The 19,443-nt window shown below is 35.6% G+C and overlaps 1 protein-coding gene across 1 annotated transcript; it reads left to right on the top strand.

Annotated features, from left to right (window-relative positions):
* The first annotated feature begins 7,926 nt into the window (after positions 1–7,926).
* On the top strand, positions 7,927–12,339 carry LOC145015150 (putative beta-1,3-galactosyltransferase 2). The gene is made up of 10 exons (XM_078973595.1): positions 7,927–8,388; positions 8,667–8,763; positions 8,864–8,928; positions 9,644–9,855; positions 9,951–10,014; positions 10,092–10,285; positions 10,526–10,613; positions 10,714–10,839; positions 10,994–11,103; positions 11,952–12,339. Exons 1-10 carry the CDS (start codon positions 8,270–8,272, stop codon positions 12,098–12,100), a joined length of 1,224 nt encoding a protein of 407 aa, XP_078829721.1. The 5' UTR covers positions 7,927–8,269; the 3' UTR covers positions 12,101–12,339.
* The last annotated feature ends 7,104 nt before the right edge of the window (positions 12,340–19,443 follow it).

Genomic DNA, 19,443 nt, shown 5'->3' with positions numbered 1-19,443 from the left:
CTTAGAATGAGAGCAAAGAAAAGAAATCAAAATAATAGAAATAAAACAAAAATCTCGGATTCAGACAGTATATCTCTTAACCTAGAAGGCTACAGCTGAACCATAGGACCAAATTAAAGAATCACAAATCGAAACTTGAAAAACTAGAAATTAGAGGATTTAGAAACCAAAAATTAGAGAAATCAGGTACGTAATTGACTGATAACTAAGAAATCGAAAGCACTCAAAGCAGAATATGGATTTATAGAGAATCAAAAAAATCATAAAAATTAGTTATCGGTTACTATTTATTTATCAAATTTTATGAGCAACATATTATAAGCATCGAGGCATCAATTTCTCCAATCAACAGCATCACTGCAACATGTTTCAATGTGCCAATGGATGTTTCGTTTTTCTATGCGCAATTGATGAATGGATTAATACCCATCGCAAGTTGATTGGTTTGATGCCATTTTCTCACTTTCTCATGTCCGAAACAAATCATAATATTACATTGGGCTAACGATTTTGGGCTACAATTATATATATACTATAGAATGCTGAACTGATTTTATGAACTTGGTTCGAGCTAGTGGTTTAGTAAGAATGTCCGTGTAGCATCCGAATCCTGAGGTACTAAAAATATTAATTTTTTGCATTTAGAAGAAGCTCACGATGTGAGCCATAGTGGTCATGACATGAGTAGGACCATTGACCGTTTGACCCGTATTCTTGAACCTCACGACGTGAGACAGAAGATCTCACGACATGAGTCGGACCCGATGGTTTCAAAACCTAAAAATCGAGTATGAAATGGAATGAGGAGGCTAGGGTTGCCCATCATCAGCGTCTTTCACTCCCAAGTCACTAAAAAACCTAGATTCGGCCCTCTTGAGCCTTGAGCCATTGTTGGTGGTATTGGTGTGTTATTGGTGTTTTGATTTCCTTGAATAAGAAGAAGAAGCTCTTGTGGTGGTTTGTTTTGGTGAGAAAAGTTCCTCCTTGTGGCACTTCTAAGCTCACAAGCCTCTGTAAGTCTTAAAGATCCCACCTTTCTTTTCTAATCTTACTAGATCTAGGTTATGGTTACCTTCTTTGCCTGGAATTTGAATTATCATGCATGAGGTCCATAAAGTGAGCAACTTTATGGACCATTAAGTCACTTGCTATTTTAGAACCCTTGTTTATGGATTTTGGTGCAATTTTTGGACTCCAAGTTTGAATCTTGATGTTTATACCCATCTTTTGACCTAACTAGTGTTTAAGTCATGCATGGGACATGCATGACTAAAAAGATATGATTTTTATGGTCCTTTAGGCTAGATATGGTATTATGGAAAGTCCCAACACACATCTTAAAGGATTAAGAGCTTAATGCTCACAGAATAGTTCTCACGACGTGAGAAGTATAGTCTCACGACGTGACCACGACGACTGCCCTGATTTGAAACCCTGAGGCGAATGAACCGAGTTGACTTGTTGTGTTGACCCAAGTCGAGTTGACACTCACGAAGTGAGCCAAGGAAGGTCACGACGTGAGGGAAAGTTGGCTATTGACCCAAGGTGTTGACTTTTGACATAAGTTGACTTTTTGTCAATTATTGAGAATGAGGGTAAGTCTAAGGGTTTCATTGCATGATTTCCTAGGTGTGGAGTAGACCAATGCAACTGATAGTGTGAGCAACAATATTTGAATTCCAATTGTGAGGTGAGTTTTCCTCCTGTATGAATGGGTCGAAGACACCAATGTTTCCGGATTCCGATCCGATGTCGGGCGATACCCGAGGAATGTTCATATGCTTGATGTCTTCATGATTGTTGCATGTGTCTGTTTTGTATATTTCCGGATCTCGGTCTAATGTCGGGCAATGCCCGAGGAATGTTAGTATGTTTTCTAGATTTATGTCCAATGCCGGTTGGGGCCTGAGGAATGTTTATATGTTTATGTTATGTGTAATTGTTGATATGTTTACATGTATACCGAGCTTTGCTCGATGCAGGGTGGGGCCCGATGTCGGATTTCGGTCCGATGTTGGGCGGGGCCCGATCAAGCAGACAAGGCCCATGTTATGTCATCATGTGGTTATATGATTATATGTATGGTATGTGGTACTTTGGGGAGACTTACTAAGCTTCGTGCTTACAGTTTTCAGTTTTGGTTTCAGGTACTTCCGGTAGCAAGGGGAAGAGCTCGGGATGAATGTATTGCACACACCATGATGTTAGCTTAGGATGTTACTATGATATACATTTTACATATGTTTTGATGTTGATATACTAATTTTGATGTTTTGAGATATTATGGTTCCTGTTTAATAAATGATTTTAGTAACTATGGTTTATTCAATGATTTAAAAACGAAATTTTTGGTCATGATTTTTGGGGTGTTACAGTCCGCCTTTTGTTCTTCACCGGGAATGTACTCCACATCCACTTGTTCATTTTTAACACAATTACGAATGAAGTGAAACCTCATGTGAATGTGTTTACTCCTTCCATGAAAAACGGGACTCTTCGGTAGTTCAATAGCCGATTTATTTATCAACTCTTAGAACTACCTCCTATTGCGCTTTTTTCATGATTTCTCCTAACAAATCTTGAAGCCATATAGGTTTACATGCAGCCACGGTGGCCGCCATGAACTCTGCCTCGCACGATGATAAGGCAACGATATCTTGCTTTTGCGAACACCATGTTATCGAGGATGACCCATAGTAGAATATATGACCGGTTGTGCTTTTTCTGTCATTTGAGTCAATATTGTGACTACTATCACTATAACCTATGAGTCGTTTTTGTTGCATATTCCCTTGGAAAAGTATAACACATTTTCCTTTTATTTTTACACATGAATTATCTCTAAATTTAACCCTCCCGATTATGCCTTCATCAACTTCGAAGAGAAACAATTAGTTTCCCATCATATGATTACTTTGTCCGTTATCTAAACACTACACATCACTATCTTGTGATTCATATCGAAATGGTATCACTTTTTCTTCATTTAAGAACATGGTCTCGTGTACAAATACGGTCACATCATTATCGTCACTTTCGATAAAATTACTTTCTTGTAATTTTTGGATTCAATCCGGACATTGATATGCGAAGTGGCCTGCTTTATCACACCGATAAAAAATAAGTTTGGATCGGTCCTTCTTGGTTTTATTCTTTTTTGAGTCAGGATTATTGGACTGTTTAAACCCTTTTTCCATCCCCTTTCCTTTCGACCCACCATGAGAACCAAACAAACCACCACTACATCGCCAGACGATTTCACGAACATAACCCTCGTCCGATTTCCATCGTTGACGTCCTCTTCCTTGATTCGCTCCTCATATGCCTTGAGCCTTCCAACCACATCCTCGAAGCCCATATTTTTTAGGTCTAATACATATTTCAACGGAGCCACTATGTGAATAAACTTCGCTCTCGTTAATGATTTGAAAAACTTCTTCACAAGCTTAGTCTCATCAATAACTTCTAGGGTTGCCGATTTTGAGGCTAATCTGGATAACTTTCCTGCCAAATTGTTAATTGGTCGAATTCTGCCATCAGGGTTTGTAACCTAGCCTCCTTCACGCGGTCAACAGCCACGTGCCTAGCTTTGATTGCATCCTACAATGCCTTTGAGTAATTCACATCTCCGATTTGCATGATAGAAGTCTCTAGGGTCACTTGATACAACAACTTTATTGCCAGGTAGTCCTTTTCTTCATCTCCTTTGTTCTTGGATCGATTACAGTCCATGATTTATAAATTCGTAAGACAAGCTTCATTCTCGGTGCCCATACGGTGTAGTTTGTCAAATTGAGCATGGGATAGGCAACGACGGTCAATCCTACCTCCTTTGCTTTTACTAGAGCACCTCCTCCTTCTAACCCTGTATTTGGCATGTTGACCGAATCGTCAACAGACAAGTATTTGATCTCAAAGATTTCAACACTCGAGCTCTGATACCAATTCAAGATTAGAATATGTAAACAAAATTAAATTAACAAAAAAGTTGTTTGATTATTATGATAAAATTAAAACTTACGATGTTTGCAATGTCTCTCTATTGATCATAACTCGATTCTTGACAATGTATATATAGTCCTAATTATTGACTTGTAACTTAGAATTAGGAAACTAGCTATTGACCGACTTGCCATAAACTAGGTTGCTTGTTCTCCAAGTGTTTGGTATCGACGACTTAGGATGCCAACAATAGTCATTGGTAGTATAATGTTCTTAATATGGTGTACTAGATACGACGTGGCTTATGTTGTAAGTAGACTAAGAATATGTACTAGTAATCCAAATGCAAAGCATTAGAAACATATGACTAGGATTCCTAGATATTTAAGTTTGCTTATGGTCAGTATCTAAATGTTATTGAAGGATAAAATGATGCAAATTGGATATCTGACACAAAAGATTCTAGATCAACCAGTGAATATGTATTTATTGTTTGTGGTGTTGCTATATCGTGGAAGTCCTCCAATCAGAAAGGTACAACAAGATATACAATGGAATGTGAGTTTATCACCCAGATAAATATGGCGAATAGGCAGCATGGATACACTAATTTGTGGAAGACATTCCAAAATAGCCTAAGTTAATGTTTTTCATATGTAGCACTATCAACAATTGGCTTAGCACACATTGTGATGTATAATGGTAAGTCTACACATATTCTTTGTAGACATAATACCATTAGGAGATTACTCTCAACTAAAATATCATTGTTTACTATGTGATGTCTAAGGATAACAATGCAAAAGAGAGTTAGTTAGTAAGTCAACTACAAGATTGAGAATAAAACCCTTAAATAAACGAGTTCATATGAAGGAAACCTAACCAATAAGACTTGAGATCCCAAGATCTAGGTTCAATAGACAAACCTAATTGAGTTCGACAGTTCTCGTGATTGTATCCTATGAAACAAACGCTTGTGTGAGTCGTATTTGTTTCAAGGAAACCGTTTTAAAACATGCCTCAACTTTTCATTATATTTCCTATTTGATTTTCTTTATACCCGAGTACAGTTTCCTATATTTTCTAACACCTCACAATCTAAAATTATAACCATGACGTTCAAATAGAATGAACCACATGTGTATCCGATCCTTTCAATATCATGAAAGGTTGAATATGTTATAATTGTATGCATGGAATGATGCAAAACACCAAAGAACTCATAATAAAAAAAATGCATAAATGCAATGTATTAATAAATTGAAGTCAAATGACAACTTTTTAAAAGTTATCTCAAAATAATCATGTATTTTGCAAATGCTAATAGTCAAATGCATTTACTTTTACTATTTTTTTCTTTATAATTTCCATGAGTTTTTATTTTTACCATTTTTTTTCTTTATAATTTTGACGAGATTTATTTTTTATTTATTATTATTATTATTTTTTTTTGTAATTTAACTGTACGTGTCTCTTAACTTTTTGTAAAATTATCATAAATACCCGTAAGGTTGTACGTGGAGTCGAAGTGAAGGTTTGGCACCGGTGACGTAGAGCTCGACTTGTTGAGGGTATACTAGGGCTGTTCATTATTTGGATAAACCGAATTGTCCAATTTAATAATTTGAATTTGACTATTTGGTTCAAATATTCAGATTTTTGGATTGTTTTCAACAAAACCGAATTATTATTTTGGATTGGTTTTGGTTTATAAAATAGGAACCGAATAACAATTTCTTATTTATGCATGTCTATAATTATTTATTAATTTAGTAATTTATTTTTGGAATAGATTCAAAATGTTTCACCTAATAAAAAACTTTAATATGCATTTTATCTAAAAAGTTTTTATTTATAAAATATTAAACTATAATATATCTATTTAGTAGTTGTTTATAAATTTTAAACCGTAACCAAATAATTTGTTTTTGTTTATTCTATAAAACTGACTGATATTTTAATTATATGTGGTTTTAAAATGTTCCGTTTTGAAACCGAATTATAAAAATCGATCCAATCGAATTGTAATTTGGTTGGATCGGATCGGATTTGAATTTAATTTGGACTATTTTAGATCAATGTTTTGAAAAACTGAAATCGATTTGAATTTAGGGATCGTTTGATAGTTGTTGACCGAGTTACTGCTGATTGAGTTAGTGCTGATTGGATTAGAACTTCTGATCGAGTCCACATCTGACTGAAACCATGTTGTTTGATTATATCTTTGACCAGTTGTGATGAATGATGCAAAATGACCATATTATCGCTTGATAGAAATTTCTTTATAGTACCAAAAATAATGAAGAATTTTATTCATGATTCCAGTAAAAGCAATGAACTTTGATGATACATATACATACGCAAAGTGAACATAATAAAAAAACACATGAATTATTTGTTTTAATCAAATTATGAAGCAAATTGGAACACCAACTTTGACTTTCAATTCAATATTTCACCTTTATTTGAATCATTCTCGACTCTTCTTCCTGATAAAAATAAAAGTTTAAAATCAACAATAAAAATCTTTTTAACAAGAATAACAACATATATTAATATAAAAAACTGCAAGACCATTTCTATGTTCATAAGGTTCTCCTGGTTCAACCTTTTTGGGTCCATTCAAGTTTCAATTGGCACCACTTGAGAGATAGAGATTAACATATATAGAATATATATCATGAAATCTGTGAATGGTTAATCTGTTGAGCAAGTTCGAACAACATAACATAATGCAACATGATACAAGATTTATTTAATCATAATACCAAATCTTTATATTTCCTTACATGTGAATTAAAGAGTCACATGGAATCTATCTCGGTGGGAATTCAAAGAGTCAAACAATTTTTTTTTATCTTTTCCATAAATGTGGCACTGGAAATGGTGGAAACGGAGCAACAATACACAAGTGTATCAACTGATAGCAAAAACCAAACAACAAAAAGGAGCAAAAATCGATCAGCAAAGAAATTACCCTAAATTCATATATATATTCATCAGAATTTCACACATAAAAATTATGAAAACCATTTATTGATGGAGATGTTTACCTATCACACTATGTATATAGATTTCAAAAATGATTTAGTGAAACCGATTTCATGAACCGATTAAAGAGGAAGATTAAAAACGTAAGAGGTTACCAGTGATTGAAGAAGTCCCCGATAGGAAGAATCATGATGAAGAAGGCGTCGACGATGGCAAAAGGGAGCTGCAAACCCGGTGAAGACAGAAGCAAGAGATAGAGAAACGATGGGATTGTCGTTCACGTCCTCACGATGTAGCGTAAAAAGAATCAGGGGTAAAGTGAGGAAATGTTCCGGTCAGCTTCCTTTTTACCGTGGACCGAATCAGCCAATTACCTAGGACCGAATCAGACTAATGGACTGGGTTTGACAGGATTAGCCCCTTTATCAAACAGGTTGACTGGAGCGAGTCAGCCAAAAGTGCTGACCGGACTAGTCAGCTGCGTATCAAACACTTGATTGGATCGGATCAAACCGAACGACCCATCCGAACACATCCTAAGAATACTACCCCCTCTTCACGAAAAGAGGCAAAAGTTGCTCAGCACAATTTTCACGAGTCTCTCCTCTTGGCACATTCTATTCTTGATTGATGTGGACAATATTTGGGAGGAGATAGGGTTCTACATAGTCGCCACCATTTCTTATAACCTAATAAAGATTTTTTTTACTCGTTACCCATCATGAAGTGCACATCACTAGGAAGAATAAATAAATGAAACCAGACAAATTTGTAAATAAACTAGAAAATTTGAAAAACGAATTTTTTTTTATTTTTTTTAAAAAACCGAGTATTTTACAAAATATATATATAAAAAAAAGTCGCAAATATCTTTAGATCATTTCGCAATAGTCTCTCGTTTTCGTTATTCTAGTGAAAGACACCTTTTTCTTTACTAAAACCAAAATAGTAAGTTTAAGACAAAGAAGGTTGTACACGGCAAATACAACTATTATTACACTACAATGGCGGAGACATATATAAAGTCGCCATCGCCACCACTGTTTACATGTCGGTGGGACTCCCTTCTCAAAATATTCCACCGAACCACCATTTTCTTTGACACTTCACAACTGCCCTCAACTCACTCATGTTCAGTCGTTTCAAGTAGCATCCTGCAAACGAGGAAGATTAGAGTTCACTTTTCAGGGCAAATATCTTTAATTAGGGTTTAAAAAGATTGTAATTTGGAAATCAATCAGACTGTGGGGTGTGTTTCTTGATCAATTGGGTGTGTTCACGACATGGGTTTGTGCTTTAAATTAGCTTAATTGATTTTACACGAAAGATTTCAGCCATGGCTTCTTGGAAGAACAGAGGTGGACCAGAGTCGAATTCAAGAAATTTGGTGTCGAGAAAATTGAGTATTTTTCTTTGCATCAGTTGCTTCTGTGCTGGAATGCTGTTCACCGACAGGTTTTGCACCAAAAAGATTTCTTATTTGAAAGTTGTATAATCATCTATTTTGCATAACATGTGTAGAAATTTGATGGGTATGTTCTCGATTTTGACCCTAAATTCCACAAATTTGAGTGTGGTTCACGAATCCTGAAATAAAAATTCATCTTTTTCTAATCTTTACCCAAAGTTTTGGGGTTTTGTGCAATCTTTTTGGCTTGCTTTTGATGATTACTTTTGAGAATTTCATGATATTGAATTACATCAAGAACTAATTTAAAATCTTGTGGTTATAGAATGTGGAAAGAGCCAGAAGCTAAAGGCATATCAAGATCAACCAGAAACGAAGCTGAAAATCTCAAATTTTTGGCAGAGGATTGCAATACAAAATCAGTGAGTAACTAATTACAATTTACATGAGCGTATCACTTGTTTTACTTCTAATTTTATACATTTCTCATACGAAATTTTTGGGATTTTTGGTTTTTGGTAGAATGATGTAAGAAGGGGTTCTAAATACAATATTGGGGAAGTTTCAAAAACGCACAACGCTGTCCAGTAAGCTTTTGATATTTACCTTTTCTTGTATAATTTATGTCTCTCAAAAAATAGTTATGGATTTCATATGATGGAAGATTCGAAGGTATAATTTAACAATATTCTAAATATTATTTAGTTATAATTCTATTATTATACTATATAACATTACCAATATTTTAAATAGGTCAAATCGAGCTATGGTCTTTGTTCTTTGTTTTAGTGAATTGCACATTTGGTCCCTGTAGTTTCAAATGACAAAAATGATCCCTGTGTAAAAAGAAAATACATAAATAGTTCATTGTTTCAAATAGACATAATGACAGAAGTTGTCCCTATGTGAGTAAAAATTACAGAAATGATCTTTGTGCAACAAAGTTACTGAAATGATCCCCATCTAAGATAAATTTACAGAAATGGTCCCTCTGTAAGAAATAAATGAATTTACTGAAATGGTCCCTATATAAGAGAAAGTTACAGAAATGGTCCCTTTGTAAGACAAAATTACAGAAATGGTCCCTGTGTGTAAGACAAACATAAAGAAATGGTCCCTGAGTAACAAAATTACAGATGGAATAAAAAACAGCTGCCTAATGAATGGAAGTAATAAAAAGGAAGGAGTCAATTGCCCATTCCATCATACAAAACAAACAACTTTTTCTAATTCCATTTCCATTCCATTTCTTCCTTGATTCCATCTTTACCAAACACCAACCTAAAAACTTATTGGATGCAGAACATTAGACAAAACAATTTCAAAGTTGAAGATGGAATTAGTAGCAGCAAGAGCAATGCAAGATTCCATAGTTACAGGATCTCCAATATCTGATGATTTGTCACTCCTTAATCCCATTAAAAAACGAAAATATTTTATGGTTATTGGGATTAATACAGCTTTTAGCAGCCGAAAAAGACGAGACTCTGTTCGTGCTACTTGGATGCCTCAAGGTTTTTATTTTTTTATTTTTTTTTTCACTTCATGCATATAAAAATATTATTTCAACTTTTTTATTGATTAAGTTCTTTTTGCATTATAAATTTAGGTGATAAACTCAAAAAGCTCGAGGAAGAAAAGGGTATTATTATGCGATTTGTGATAGGTCACAGGTAAACACAGTGTATCTAATAATCATATCAATCTTATTTACATGTAATTCATGTTTGATGAATTATTTTATTTTCAGTGCTACATCGGGTGGTATTCTTGATAGAGCTATTGAAGCAGAAGAAAAGAAGCATGGAGATTTTCTGAGGTTGGAGCATATTGAAGGGTACCTTGAATTATCTGCAAAAACAAAAAAGTACATAACTACAGCTGTTGCTCTGTGGGATGCGGATTTTTATGTCAAAGTTGATGATGATGTACATGTAAATATAGGTAATTTAGCTTTGTAAACGACAAATCATTAAAAGAAAACATAAGACTCACCTTCTTTGTTACAAAACATGTTTACTGTGTTTGACTTGCATTGGACTAATTGCTTTGGGACCATTGAGACCGGTCACATCACAGTCCAATGTATGTCAAACACGGTACAACTTGTTTTGTAACAAATAGGGTGAGTCTTATGTTTTTTTTAATGATTTGTCATTTACAAAGCTAAATTATTGTGTGAAGGTACACTTGGAGCAACGTTAAGTAGATATCAGTCAAAGCCTCGCGTGTATGTTGGCTGCATGAAATCGGGCCCCGTTCTTGCTCATAAGTAAGCCGAATCTCTTCTTTGAAACTAACTATTTATTGTTTTTTTTTTAGTTATATTACAAAGAATGATATGATTGTAATTATGGTTGTTTTGTGAATAGAGGAGTGAGATATCATGAACCCGAACACTGGAAATTTGGTGAAGAAGGAAACAAGTATTTTCGTCATGCTACAGGTCAACTATATGCAATCTCAAGAGATTTAGCTACTTATATTTCTATAAACCAGTAAGCCCATGTTTCTTTCTTTTTTATAAAGTGTTGTGTTTATAAATGATCATGATGTTAAAAAATTATTCTACAAAAAAACATGAAGAACTTGAGAAATTATTATGTAATCAATATTCTGGATCTCATTATTGGATCTTTTGGAATGTTGTAGACATGTTCTACACAAATATGCGAATGAGGATGTCTCAATTGGATCATGGTTTATTGGACTGGATGTGGAGCACATTGATGATAGGAGGTTGTGTTGTGGAACACCACCAGGTAATAATAATAATAATCATAAACGTTTTCTTGATAAAATGTTGTTTGGGTAAATGAGTTTTAAGAAATGTTTTAGGAAATAACGTCACATTTTGGGAAATGAAATGAAGGTATAAATCATAAATGCGTGCAAATTGGTAAAAGATTAGATGTTAATGGAAATGCATCATTTCCTTGACTTTTTTAATTGAAAAAAAAAAAAAAAAACACGTAGAAACGATGGTAAATAACAAATGTAAGGGAAATATAAACGTGGTTTATTTAAAAACTGTTATAGATCACAGTATATATTTTATTAAATATGTTCGAGCTGAAAAGGTTCTGCATTAGTTTTAATCTTAAAAAGTTATCAGACTTTACTTTTCAAATCTAATTATCGACAACATCTTTTTTGTCTGTTGAAAGTTATGTGGTTCAAAGTTGAATAATTACTAATGACTTGTCAACGTTTTTTTTGAATTGACGTTTTCTTTTTTTTTTTTAAATATTTTATACATTATATATGATTATAAAAAATATCTTGTGAAAACTATAATTTAATATTAGTAAAATGATTTTCGAGGTTGTAAGGATTTGAAACGTTAGATACATGTGTAGATAGATGACTTTAGATCCTTATTTGATAATTTGTATTTTAAACTGAGTTTGGGAAGCTTACTTATTTGACTTATTGATTCGTTAAAAATAAAATATAACCTTAATTGACCCATTAAGCCATTTTGTCCATATTAAGTGAAAAAAGAAACATGCATAGAAGTAAAGTGCTTAAGTAACTCATTAAGCCCATAGAAGTAAAAAAGAAAAAATTAAATTAATGTCCTATTAACAACACTTAAATGTTGTTGTAGATTGTGAATGGAAGGCTCAAGCAGGGAACGTATGTGTGGCATCATTTGATTGGAGTTGCAGCGGGATTTGCAGATCTGCTGATAGGATTAAAGATGTTCACAAGCGATGTGGGGAAGACGTGTCTGCTCTATGGAATACTTCCTTTTGAGACTTGTGACGTGATGTTTATACAGCTGTAAAGTTCTGAGATAAAGGTTGTAGACAGGGGTTCTGCTCTATTTTAGGTCAAGAGGAAAGGTACCCCCTGTTGGAGCAACTTAAAAATAGAATTAAAAGATGTTATTTTGTTATGAAAATTAGGAAAAAAATGTTCTTGAGTTTTGATACAAACACAAGTAGTAAGATGCGTGCAGCTCACTTCGATTTTTTAAATATATAACTTTGTTCTTTGCGGGTGTCCATGATCATAGGCTGTTTAATATGTCTCTTGCTGGATCTGGTAAGAGGTTGGGTTGGACTTGGTTTGATTCAGACCATTTGATATCACAATTAGAACCAATTGATCCGATCATAGACATTTTACCCCTGCCGCCTCAATCCCAAATTTTTGTCATGGTAAGGTTTCAATATTTATCTCTAATTCCCTAATTGGTGTATGGATAATCAATAAGGGAAATCTTTAGAAAAATCTTGAAGTTTTGATATTTGGTGGATGAGTTTATGATCTATAAATTAGTCCTAAATTAAAATTTATTAACGAAAAAAGGATAAGGATTGGCTATTGTAATCATTTTAACCTTTTTTTTACCTGTAATAACTTGTTGAGATGGCACCAAGTGGACTGCTTGGTGAGGTGGTGAGTCAAGTGGACTGTTGGTCTTACGTCATGTTGATGTGGCATGTTCTTTACAATTTAAAAAAAATTAGATTTTGGGAGAAAAAAATTAGATTTTAGGAGAAAATAAGGACATGGGACTCAAATCCTTAACCTTTAGTTCCTAAACCATAGACCTTACCATGTGAGTAAGTGAACTTATTATTATAATTTATTTAAGTTTAATGGTAACTAAGTGAACTTATTGTTATAATTTATTTAAGTTTGTTTATAAAGTGTTATAATTCGTCTTCCTCTCAAAATCAACCCATTAGGCCTGATCGATATACCTTCCAACCTCAATTTCCTTTCCTCCAACCATGCTAAAAAAAACTCGAATTCTTGCTCCCAGTTGGCCAAGTCGTCGTTGTAACTCTCTACACCTTAAAATCAAGAAGTTAAGTCTTGTCCCTCATTTACGATCGCAACCCATTCATCCCTTTCTCTCTTGATCGAGCAACACCTGCTTGATGTCGGCCACCGCTACAACAACATTCACCGGTTTCTTTTACATTGTCGGCCTCCTTAGTGACCGCCACCTTCATCATCGGCGACCTGCGACCTGTTGTCTTCGGGAGGAGAAATCGAGTTCCATCTATTGATTCCGTTAACTGCTTCGATTTCTCTTATGCCAACTTCCTCACAATGTCCAACAACTCCCATTTTCTTTAGGTATTATCGACTAATTTTGTGATGTGTTACTTAATTTAGGGCTATTGATTTTTGTACACCCACTTCAAGAAAAGTTCTTCACTTTGCTCATGCTCTATCAAGGAAACCGGTTAAAATCCATGTCCTTGCTTTTCCGATGGTGAAGATATAGTGTTGAAATATATATTCTCTTATTCAAACTTAACATTAATTAAGAAAAGGTAAGGTTTGTATTTTTTTTTTTACTATTCTATAGGGTGTATTGTGAAATGTAATGTGCAGGTGTGATCTTCGGGTTTACACGCGGACCCTATTCGGGTGTGGGTGCTCCATGGAGCTGCTTGCTCCGAGAGTATTTAACGTGTTAATCACGTTCAATTGCTAAGCTCTCTAGATATTTTTAGTGTTTTCTCTTTCTCTCTAGATTAGGGTTTCTGTAAGGGTTCGTTACAGAGCTTTAGATCTATAATAACTTGTTATCAAGTTTCTTGTTTGAGTGTAAGAGAGTTAATGTAGTGAGTTTTCTTTTGTATTTGTTTGATGTAAACCAACTATTTCATAGTGAATGAAATGTTGATGTTGGGAAATTGTTGAGTTTATCTTTTCGTACATGGTATTAGAGCTTAAGGCTCCTTCATCATGTTCGTCGGTGTCTTTCGAAGGATTACGACTCAGAACAACATTTTAAAAGGTTGTTTCTAACTCCTTTTCTTTTCTCAGGCTATTTCTGGTCGATCGATTTAGGGTTTTATCTCTTTTCTTTACGATCTCTATGATCCTGGTACTGTGAGAGTTTTTTGTGGTTCATTGCATGTGTTCGTGGCTGATACTTGTTCTGGTCGCTTGATAGTTGAACATCGATCACTTTTCTACTCTTCTTCAATCGATTAATCTGTTTAGTTTGAAATAACTCACTAGGGGTCGGATTTCATCACCGATAAACCCTACGTTGAGAATGGACAAACAGAGTCGATTCATCTTCGTCTCGTCCTTCAAAGCACTGTGAGGGTTTTCTTGTTCCCTATTTTCTCTTTTATATCTTGTGATCGGGAGATCCTGGTTGTTTTACATACACCAGTTGTTTTTTTTTTTTTTTCCTTTGACTTTGTATTGATTGTCTTGGGCCCCGACAAACGTGGTGACCATCTGGACTCTAAGTCAATACATGAGTCTGATTTTGTACTTCTTGTTTTCCTGATTAATTGGTTGTTTCTATTGAGTCAGTCTTGGTTGCTTGAAAGATCATATTGTCTATTTGTTCTTTGTGTTGTTCTTATGGCTGGTCCTACTGAGTCTCCTGGTAGTAGTGGAAAGGATGATCAAGTTAATTTTAATGATCCTCTTTTTTTTCATCCTTCTGATAATTCTGTTGCTACTATTGTTACAATAAAATTAACTGGTAATGAGAATTTTAGATTATGGAAAACTTCTATGTCTAGAGCACTTAAGGCTAGAAATAAACTTGGTTTTTGTAGATGGTACTTTTCAGAAAACTAAGGTAGATGAGTCTAAAAGTTCTAAATGGGATAGAGCTAATGCTGTAGTTTGTTCTTGGCTTCTGTCATCTATATCTGATTCCATCTATCAGAGTCAAGCTTATTCTGATGTAGCTGAGGATATTTGGAACAGTCTTTTTGAAACCTATAATAAGTCAGATGGATCTGTTGTTTTTAATATTCATCAACAGATCAATACTTTAAAACAAAATGGAATTTCACTTTCAGACTACTTTAATAAACTTGACTCTCTTTGGAAGGAATTTGATGGTCTTACTAGTCTTACTGAGTGTACATGTGAAACATCTGTTAAATGTAAGGATCATTCTAATCTTATGAAACTTATGCAGTTTCTTAGGTGTTGTTTGGCTCGCAGAATGATGCTGAAGGAATTGGAATTGGAATTGGAAAAGGAATCTATCAGGAATTTGAATCCAATTCCATATGTTGTTTGGTTGGCAGGAAATGGAATTGGAATTAATTTCAGATTCTGTTTGGTTCGCAAGAAATGGAATTGGAATTCATGTAAAATGACATAATTACCCTTTTGCATGTTTTGCTTAATTTTCCCTTGTTTTCTAAATTATATAGTAAGATACATTATGAAAATTATAAAAACGGTAAAATTTTAGCGGTGGTGGCAGTAGTGGTGAGGGCAGTGACGGTGGTAGCGACGACAGTGGTGGGTGGCGACAACGGTGGTGGTGATGGTGGTGGTGGCATTGATTGCGGTGAAGAAAATGGTGTTGATGGTGGCAGTGGCAGCTGGTGGCGACAGCGACGGTGGTGATGGTGTTGGTGGTGGTAGTGGCGGCTAGTGGCGGTGGGTGGTGGCGGCGGAGGTAGTAGCGGTCGGTGGTGGCAGCGATGGTGGTAACGACGATGATGGTAGTGGTGGTGGCAGCGGAGGTAGTGATGGTGGTTGGTGGTGGCAGCGGCAGTGATGGTGGGTGGTGGTGGGAGCGATGGTGGTACTAGTGGTCGATAGCGGTGGTGACGGCGGTAGTGGTGGTGGTGGGTGGTGGTGGTGGCGTCGGAGGTAGTGGCGGTGGGTGGTGGTCATGACGGTGGGTGGTGGCAGTGGTGGTGGTCATGGCGGTGATGGTGGGTGGAAGTGGTGTCGGAGATAGTAGTGGTGGTGGCTGTGGTGGTGGTGGTGGCGGCGGTGGTAGTGGTGGTGGCGTCGGAGGTAGTGGCGGTGGGTGGTGGCAACGGCGGTGATGGTGAGCGGTGGTGGCGGCGATGGTGGTAGTCATGGCGGTGGTAGTGGTGGTGGTGGTGGCGGTGGTGGTGGTGGTGGTGGCGGTGGTGGTCAATGATAGTGATGGTGGTGGAGGCGGTAGTAGTGGTTGGTTTTTTGATCAGTAGAAAGGGTATTTTTGTAATCTGTCACTTTCCTTGATGAGAAGGAATGTTTTCCATCCAACTTTGGAAGGAATTCACTTTCCACCATATGGTGGAAAGTTTATTTCATTTAGGAATCCTTTTCCTTCCTCTAAGTCCAACCAAACGCATGAATTTGAGGGAATTTGAATCCTTTTCCCTCGAATTCCATTCATTTCCTGCCAACCAAACGCCCCCTTAGTGGTCTAAACGATTTCTATAGTCAAGTCAAGAGTCATATTCTTCTCATGGAACCTTTACCTAATGTCAAAACTACTTTTTTCATATTATCTAGAGAAGAGTCACTTCAAAGAAATAGTTCTTTGTCTTCTCTTCAGACCTCTAAGTCTCAGCCTACTGCTTTCAATAGTAGGTTTAATAATAAATTTAACTCAAACAACTCTAATAAGAGTAAAAATCAAGTTGTTCAATGTAAAAATTGTGGTATTAAAGGTCATTCAATTGAGAAATGCTATAAGATAATTGGGTATCCAAAAGATTTTAAACAAAAAATTGAGTCAAACAGTCAAAGGGTTTTTATGCTAATTCTGTGACCACCACTTCTGTGGGTTCTAATACTCCTGTCTTAGCTAATCCTGTTGGAGATTCTGAGTTTCATCAGCTTACTAAGGAACAATACATCAAGTTTTTGCAATTAATAAATGATAAACAAATCTGTGAGGAAGCACCTACAAGTGCTAACATGGCAGGTACTTGCTTGTTTCAAGCTTTTAATTCTTCTTTTGATTATCAAAAATGGATTGTTGATTCTAGAGCCAATCAACATATGATTGCTTCTGAATCATTTCTTCATGACACTGGGGATGTGTCTAAATTGAATATTCTTGTAAGTCACCCTAATGACACTTCTGCTAAGATTGAAAAGATTGGTAATATGAACATATCTTATTCTTTAACTTTGTTTGATGTTTTTGCTGTACCAGATTTTAATGTGAACTTGTTGTCTATCCATAAAGTTTGTAAAGATAGTAGTTGTGAGGTCATTTTTAATGAGCATAGTTGTAAAATTCAGGGTTTACAATCAAAGGAGATGGTGGGGAATGGTAAAGAATCTATAGGTCTCTATTATATGAATAGTGTGCCTTCAGGTAATTCTTTTAATGCTAATCATTCCTCATCTGTTTGTTGTGTGTCTAAGTTTACATGGCATAATAGGCTTGGACACCCCTCTGACCAAGCTTTAGTATCTCTAAAACATAAACTTAATTTTGAAAATGGTGTCCTTCCTCCTTGTGATGTGTGTCATAGGGCTAAATGTAACGCCCGTAGATCCGGGCTAGTCAAGAGATAATAGGGGTCGAAAATGACTTTTCGACAAAATATTATTTAGAATAAATAATTTGAACCAAGTTTTAGTATATGTCACAAGGTGTCCGTACATATAAAGAACGCCGAAATCCGAGTTATAACGAAGAAGTTATGACTCGCCGAAGTTTCGCGACGGAACCGGCACGGCACCGGGGAAGCGTAAAAAGTGAATTTACGATAGAGCAAGATTTAGCCTTAGTGATCTAAACGAAAGTCGTAGAATATATTAAACCGAGAAAATCCATAAAAAAAGAACGCCCAAATATGACTTCGTTTGAAGAAGTTATGATTTTTCTAAGATCCGGCTTAGCAGTGTACAGCCTGAAACTCGAATTTTAGTTTGAGCGGTTTTTGGCTTATGCGACCTAAATGAGAGTTGAAGATCTCATTAATAGAAACTCAACGGTAAAAAGACAGACGAAAACGGAGTCTGTATGAAGGAGTTACGAATTCTTCGCGTTCATTTAACAGTCTAAACGCCTCGTACTGTTAAATTTAAGATCGGTCGAGAATTAGCTGACGGGGTCAAAATGAAAGTTGTAGATATTATTTTTACCTACGTGTGGATATAAATAACATCAAAAACGGAGGTCGTATGTGAAAGTTACGGATTTTAGAAGTCGGAAGTGTGTTGTGTGAAAATGGGTGATGTGGCACAATCTTGGCCATTGCTTTCTCCCCAAGTCTTGCCACTAGATGGTGACATGTGGCACCAAGTTCAGCCATTTTCACCCTATAAATACCACCTCTCCCACTCTCATTTTCTTCACACATTTCCCATTCTTTCTTCTCTTTACTCTCTCTCTAGAACCTCTCTCTAGCCTCGAAATCCCCCGAAAAGCCTAGGGAACCTCCCTAGCACGAGGCGGAAGCCCCGGAGTGCTCGACGGCTCCGAGAAGAAGATCTTTTCGGCTCGGAAATGCTGCTCCAAGCAAATCTTTGTTTTTTATAAAACCCGCTGTAAGTGAGCTACGCCTACGCTATTTTTAATATAGTTTTTATTTAATTATATTAACATTATTAAGAACATATAATAAATACTTGGGCTATTATTATGGGTTATATAAGTATTTTTTAACGCTTATATAATAGTAATAATAGCTAGACTATTAATTAGTATCGGCGAACAATAGACTAAAATCTATTGGTGATAATACTAGGTTTCGTCGAAGGAAATTATTTTAAAGTAAACGAAGCGTTGTCCGAGTACCGAGTCACCACCTTCTCAGGTGAGTGCATGGTCCCTTTCATCTTACACATAGATATGAAGTATTTATTATATAATTTACGTGTTGTGAGTGCATAGTTCTCTTTAATCTTACACATAGATATGAAGTATTTTAATATAAATTACGTGCTGTGTGTGCATATTGTCTGAATACTTGCTGTCTATACTGGGTGAAAGATTTTTATACATGTTTTAAATGATTTAAACTGTATATGTATTTTATATCTACAAAATGTGTTGGGTAAAACATGGGTAGATGAAATAGTTGTTTTGTGATAACACGATGGGAGACATCAGTGTTGTCAGTGATCCAGTCATCTAGTGGAATATAGATGACGACTATGGATGATACTAGACGGTCCAGTGGAACGATAGCAGGTTCGTAACATGTAGGTATTTTTGAACTAGGTGCTCATTAGGTATTTTTGAACTGAGTGTGTTCACTACGTATCTTTGAACTGAGTGTGTTCACTAGGTATTTTGAACTAAGTGTGTTCACTAGTTACTTTTGAACTAAGTGTTTACCAGATGTTTCGGACTACGTGTTCACCAGATATATTCTATAAGCCTTGGTAATGATGGACTTCGT

Source organism: Lactuca saligna, chromosome 9 (assembly GCF_052625555.1).
Source record: "Lactuca saligna cultivar CGN05327 chromosome 9, ASM5262555v1, whole genome shotgun sequence".
NCBI lineage: Eukaryota > Viridiplantae > Streptophyta > Magnoliopsida > Asterales > Asteraceae > Lactuca > Lactuca saligna.
The sequence above is the reverse complement of the archived record's forward strand: the minus strand, read 5'-3'. Positions and strand labels throughout refer to the sequence as shown.

Excerpts from the sequence above, each read along its gene's own strand:
- LOC145015150 (XM_078973595.1), top strand. The coding sequence starts at position 8,270 with ATGGCTTCTTGGAAGAACAGAGGTGGACCAGAGTCGAATTCAAGAAAT. Across the intron at positions 9,856-9,950 it reads TGCTACTTGGATGCCTCAAG|GTGATAAACTCAAAAAGCTC; the intron begins GTTTTTATTTTT and ends TTATAAATTTAG. Across the intron at positions 11,104-11,951 it reads GTGTTGTGGAACACCACCAG|ATTGTGAATGGAAGGCTCAA; the intron begins GTAATAATAATA and ends ATGTTGTTGTAG.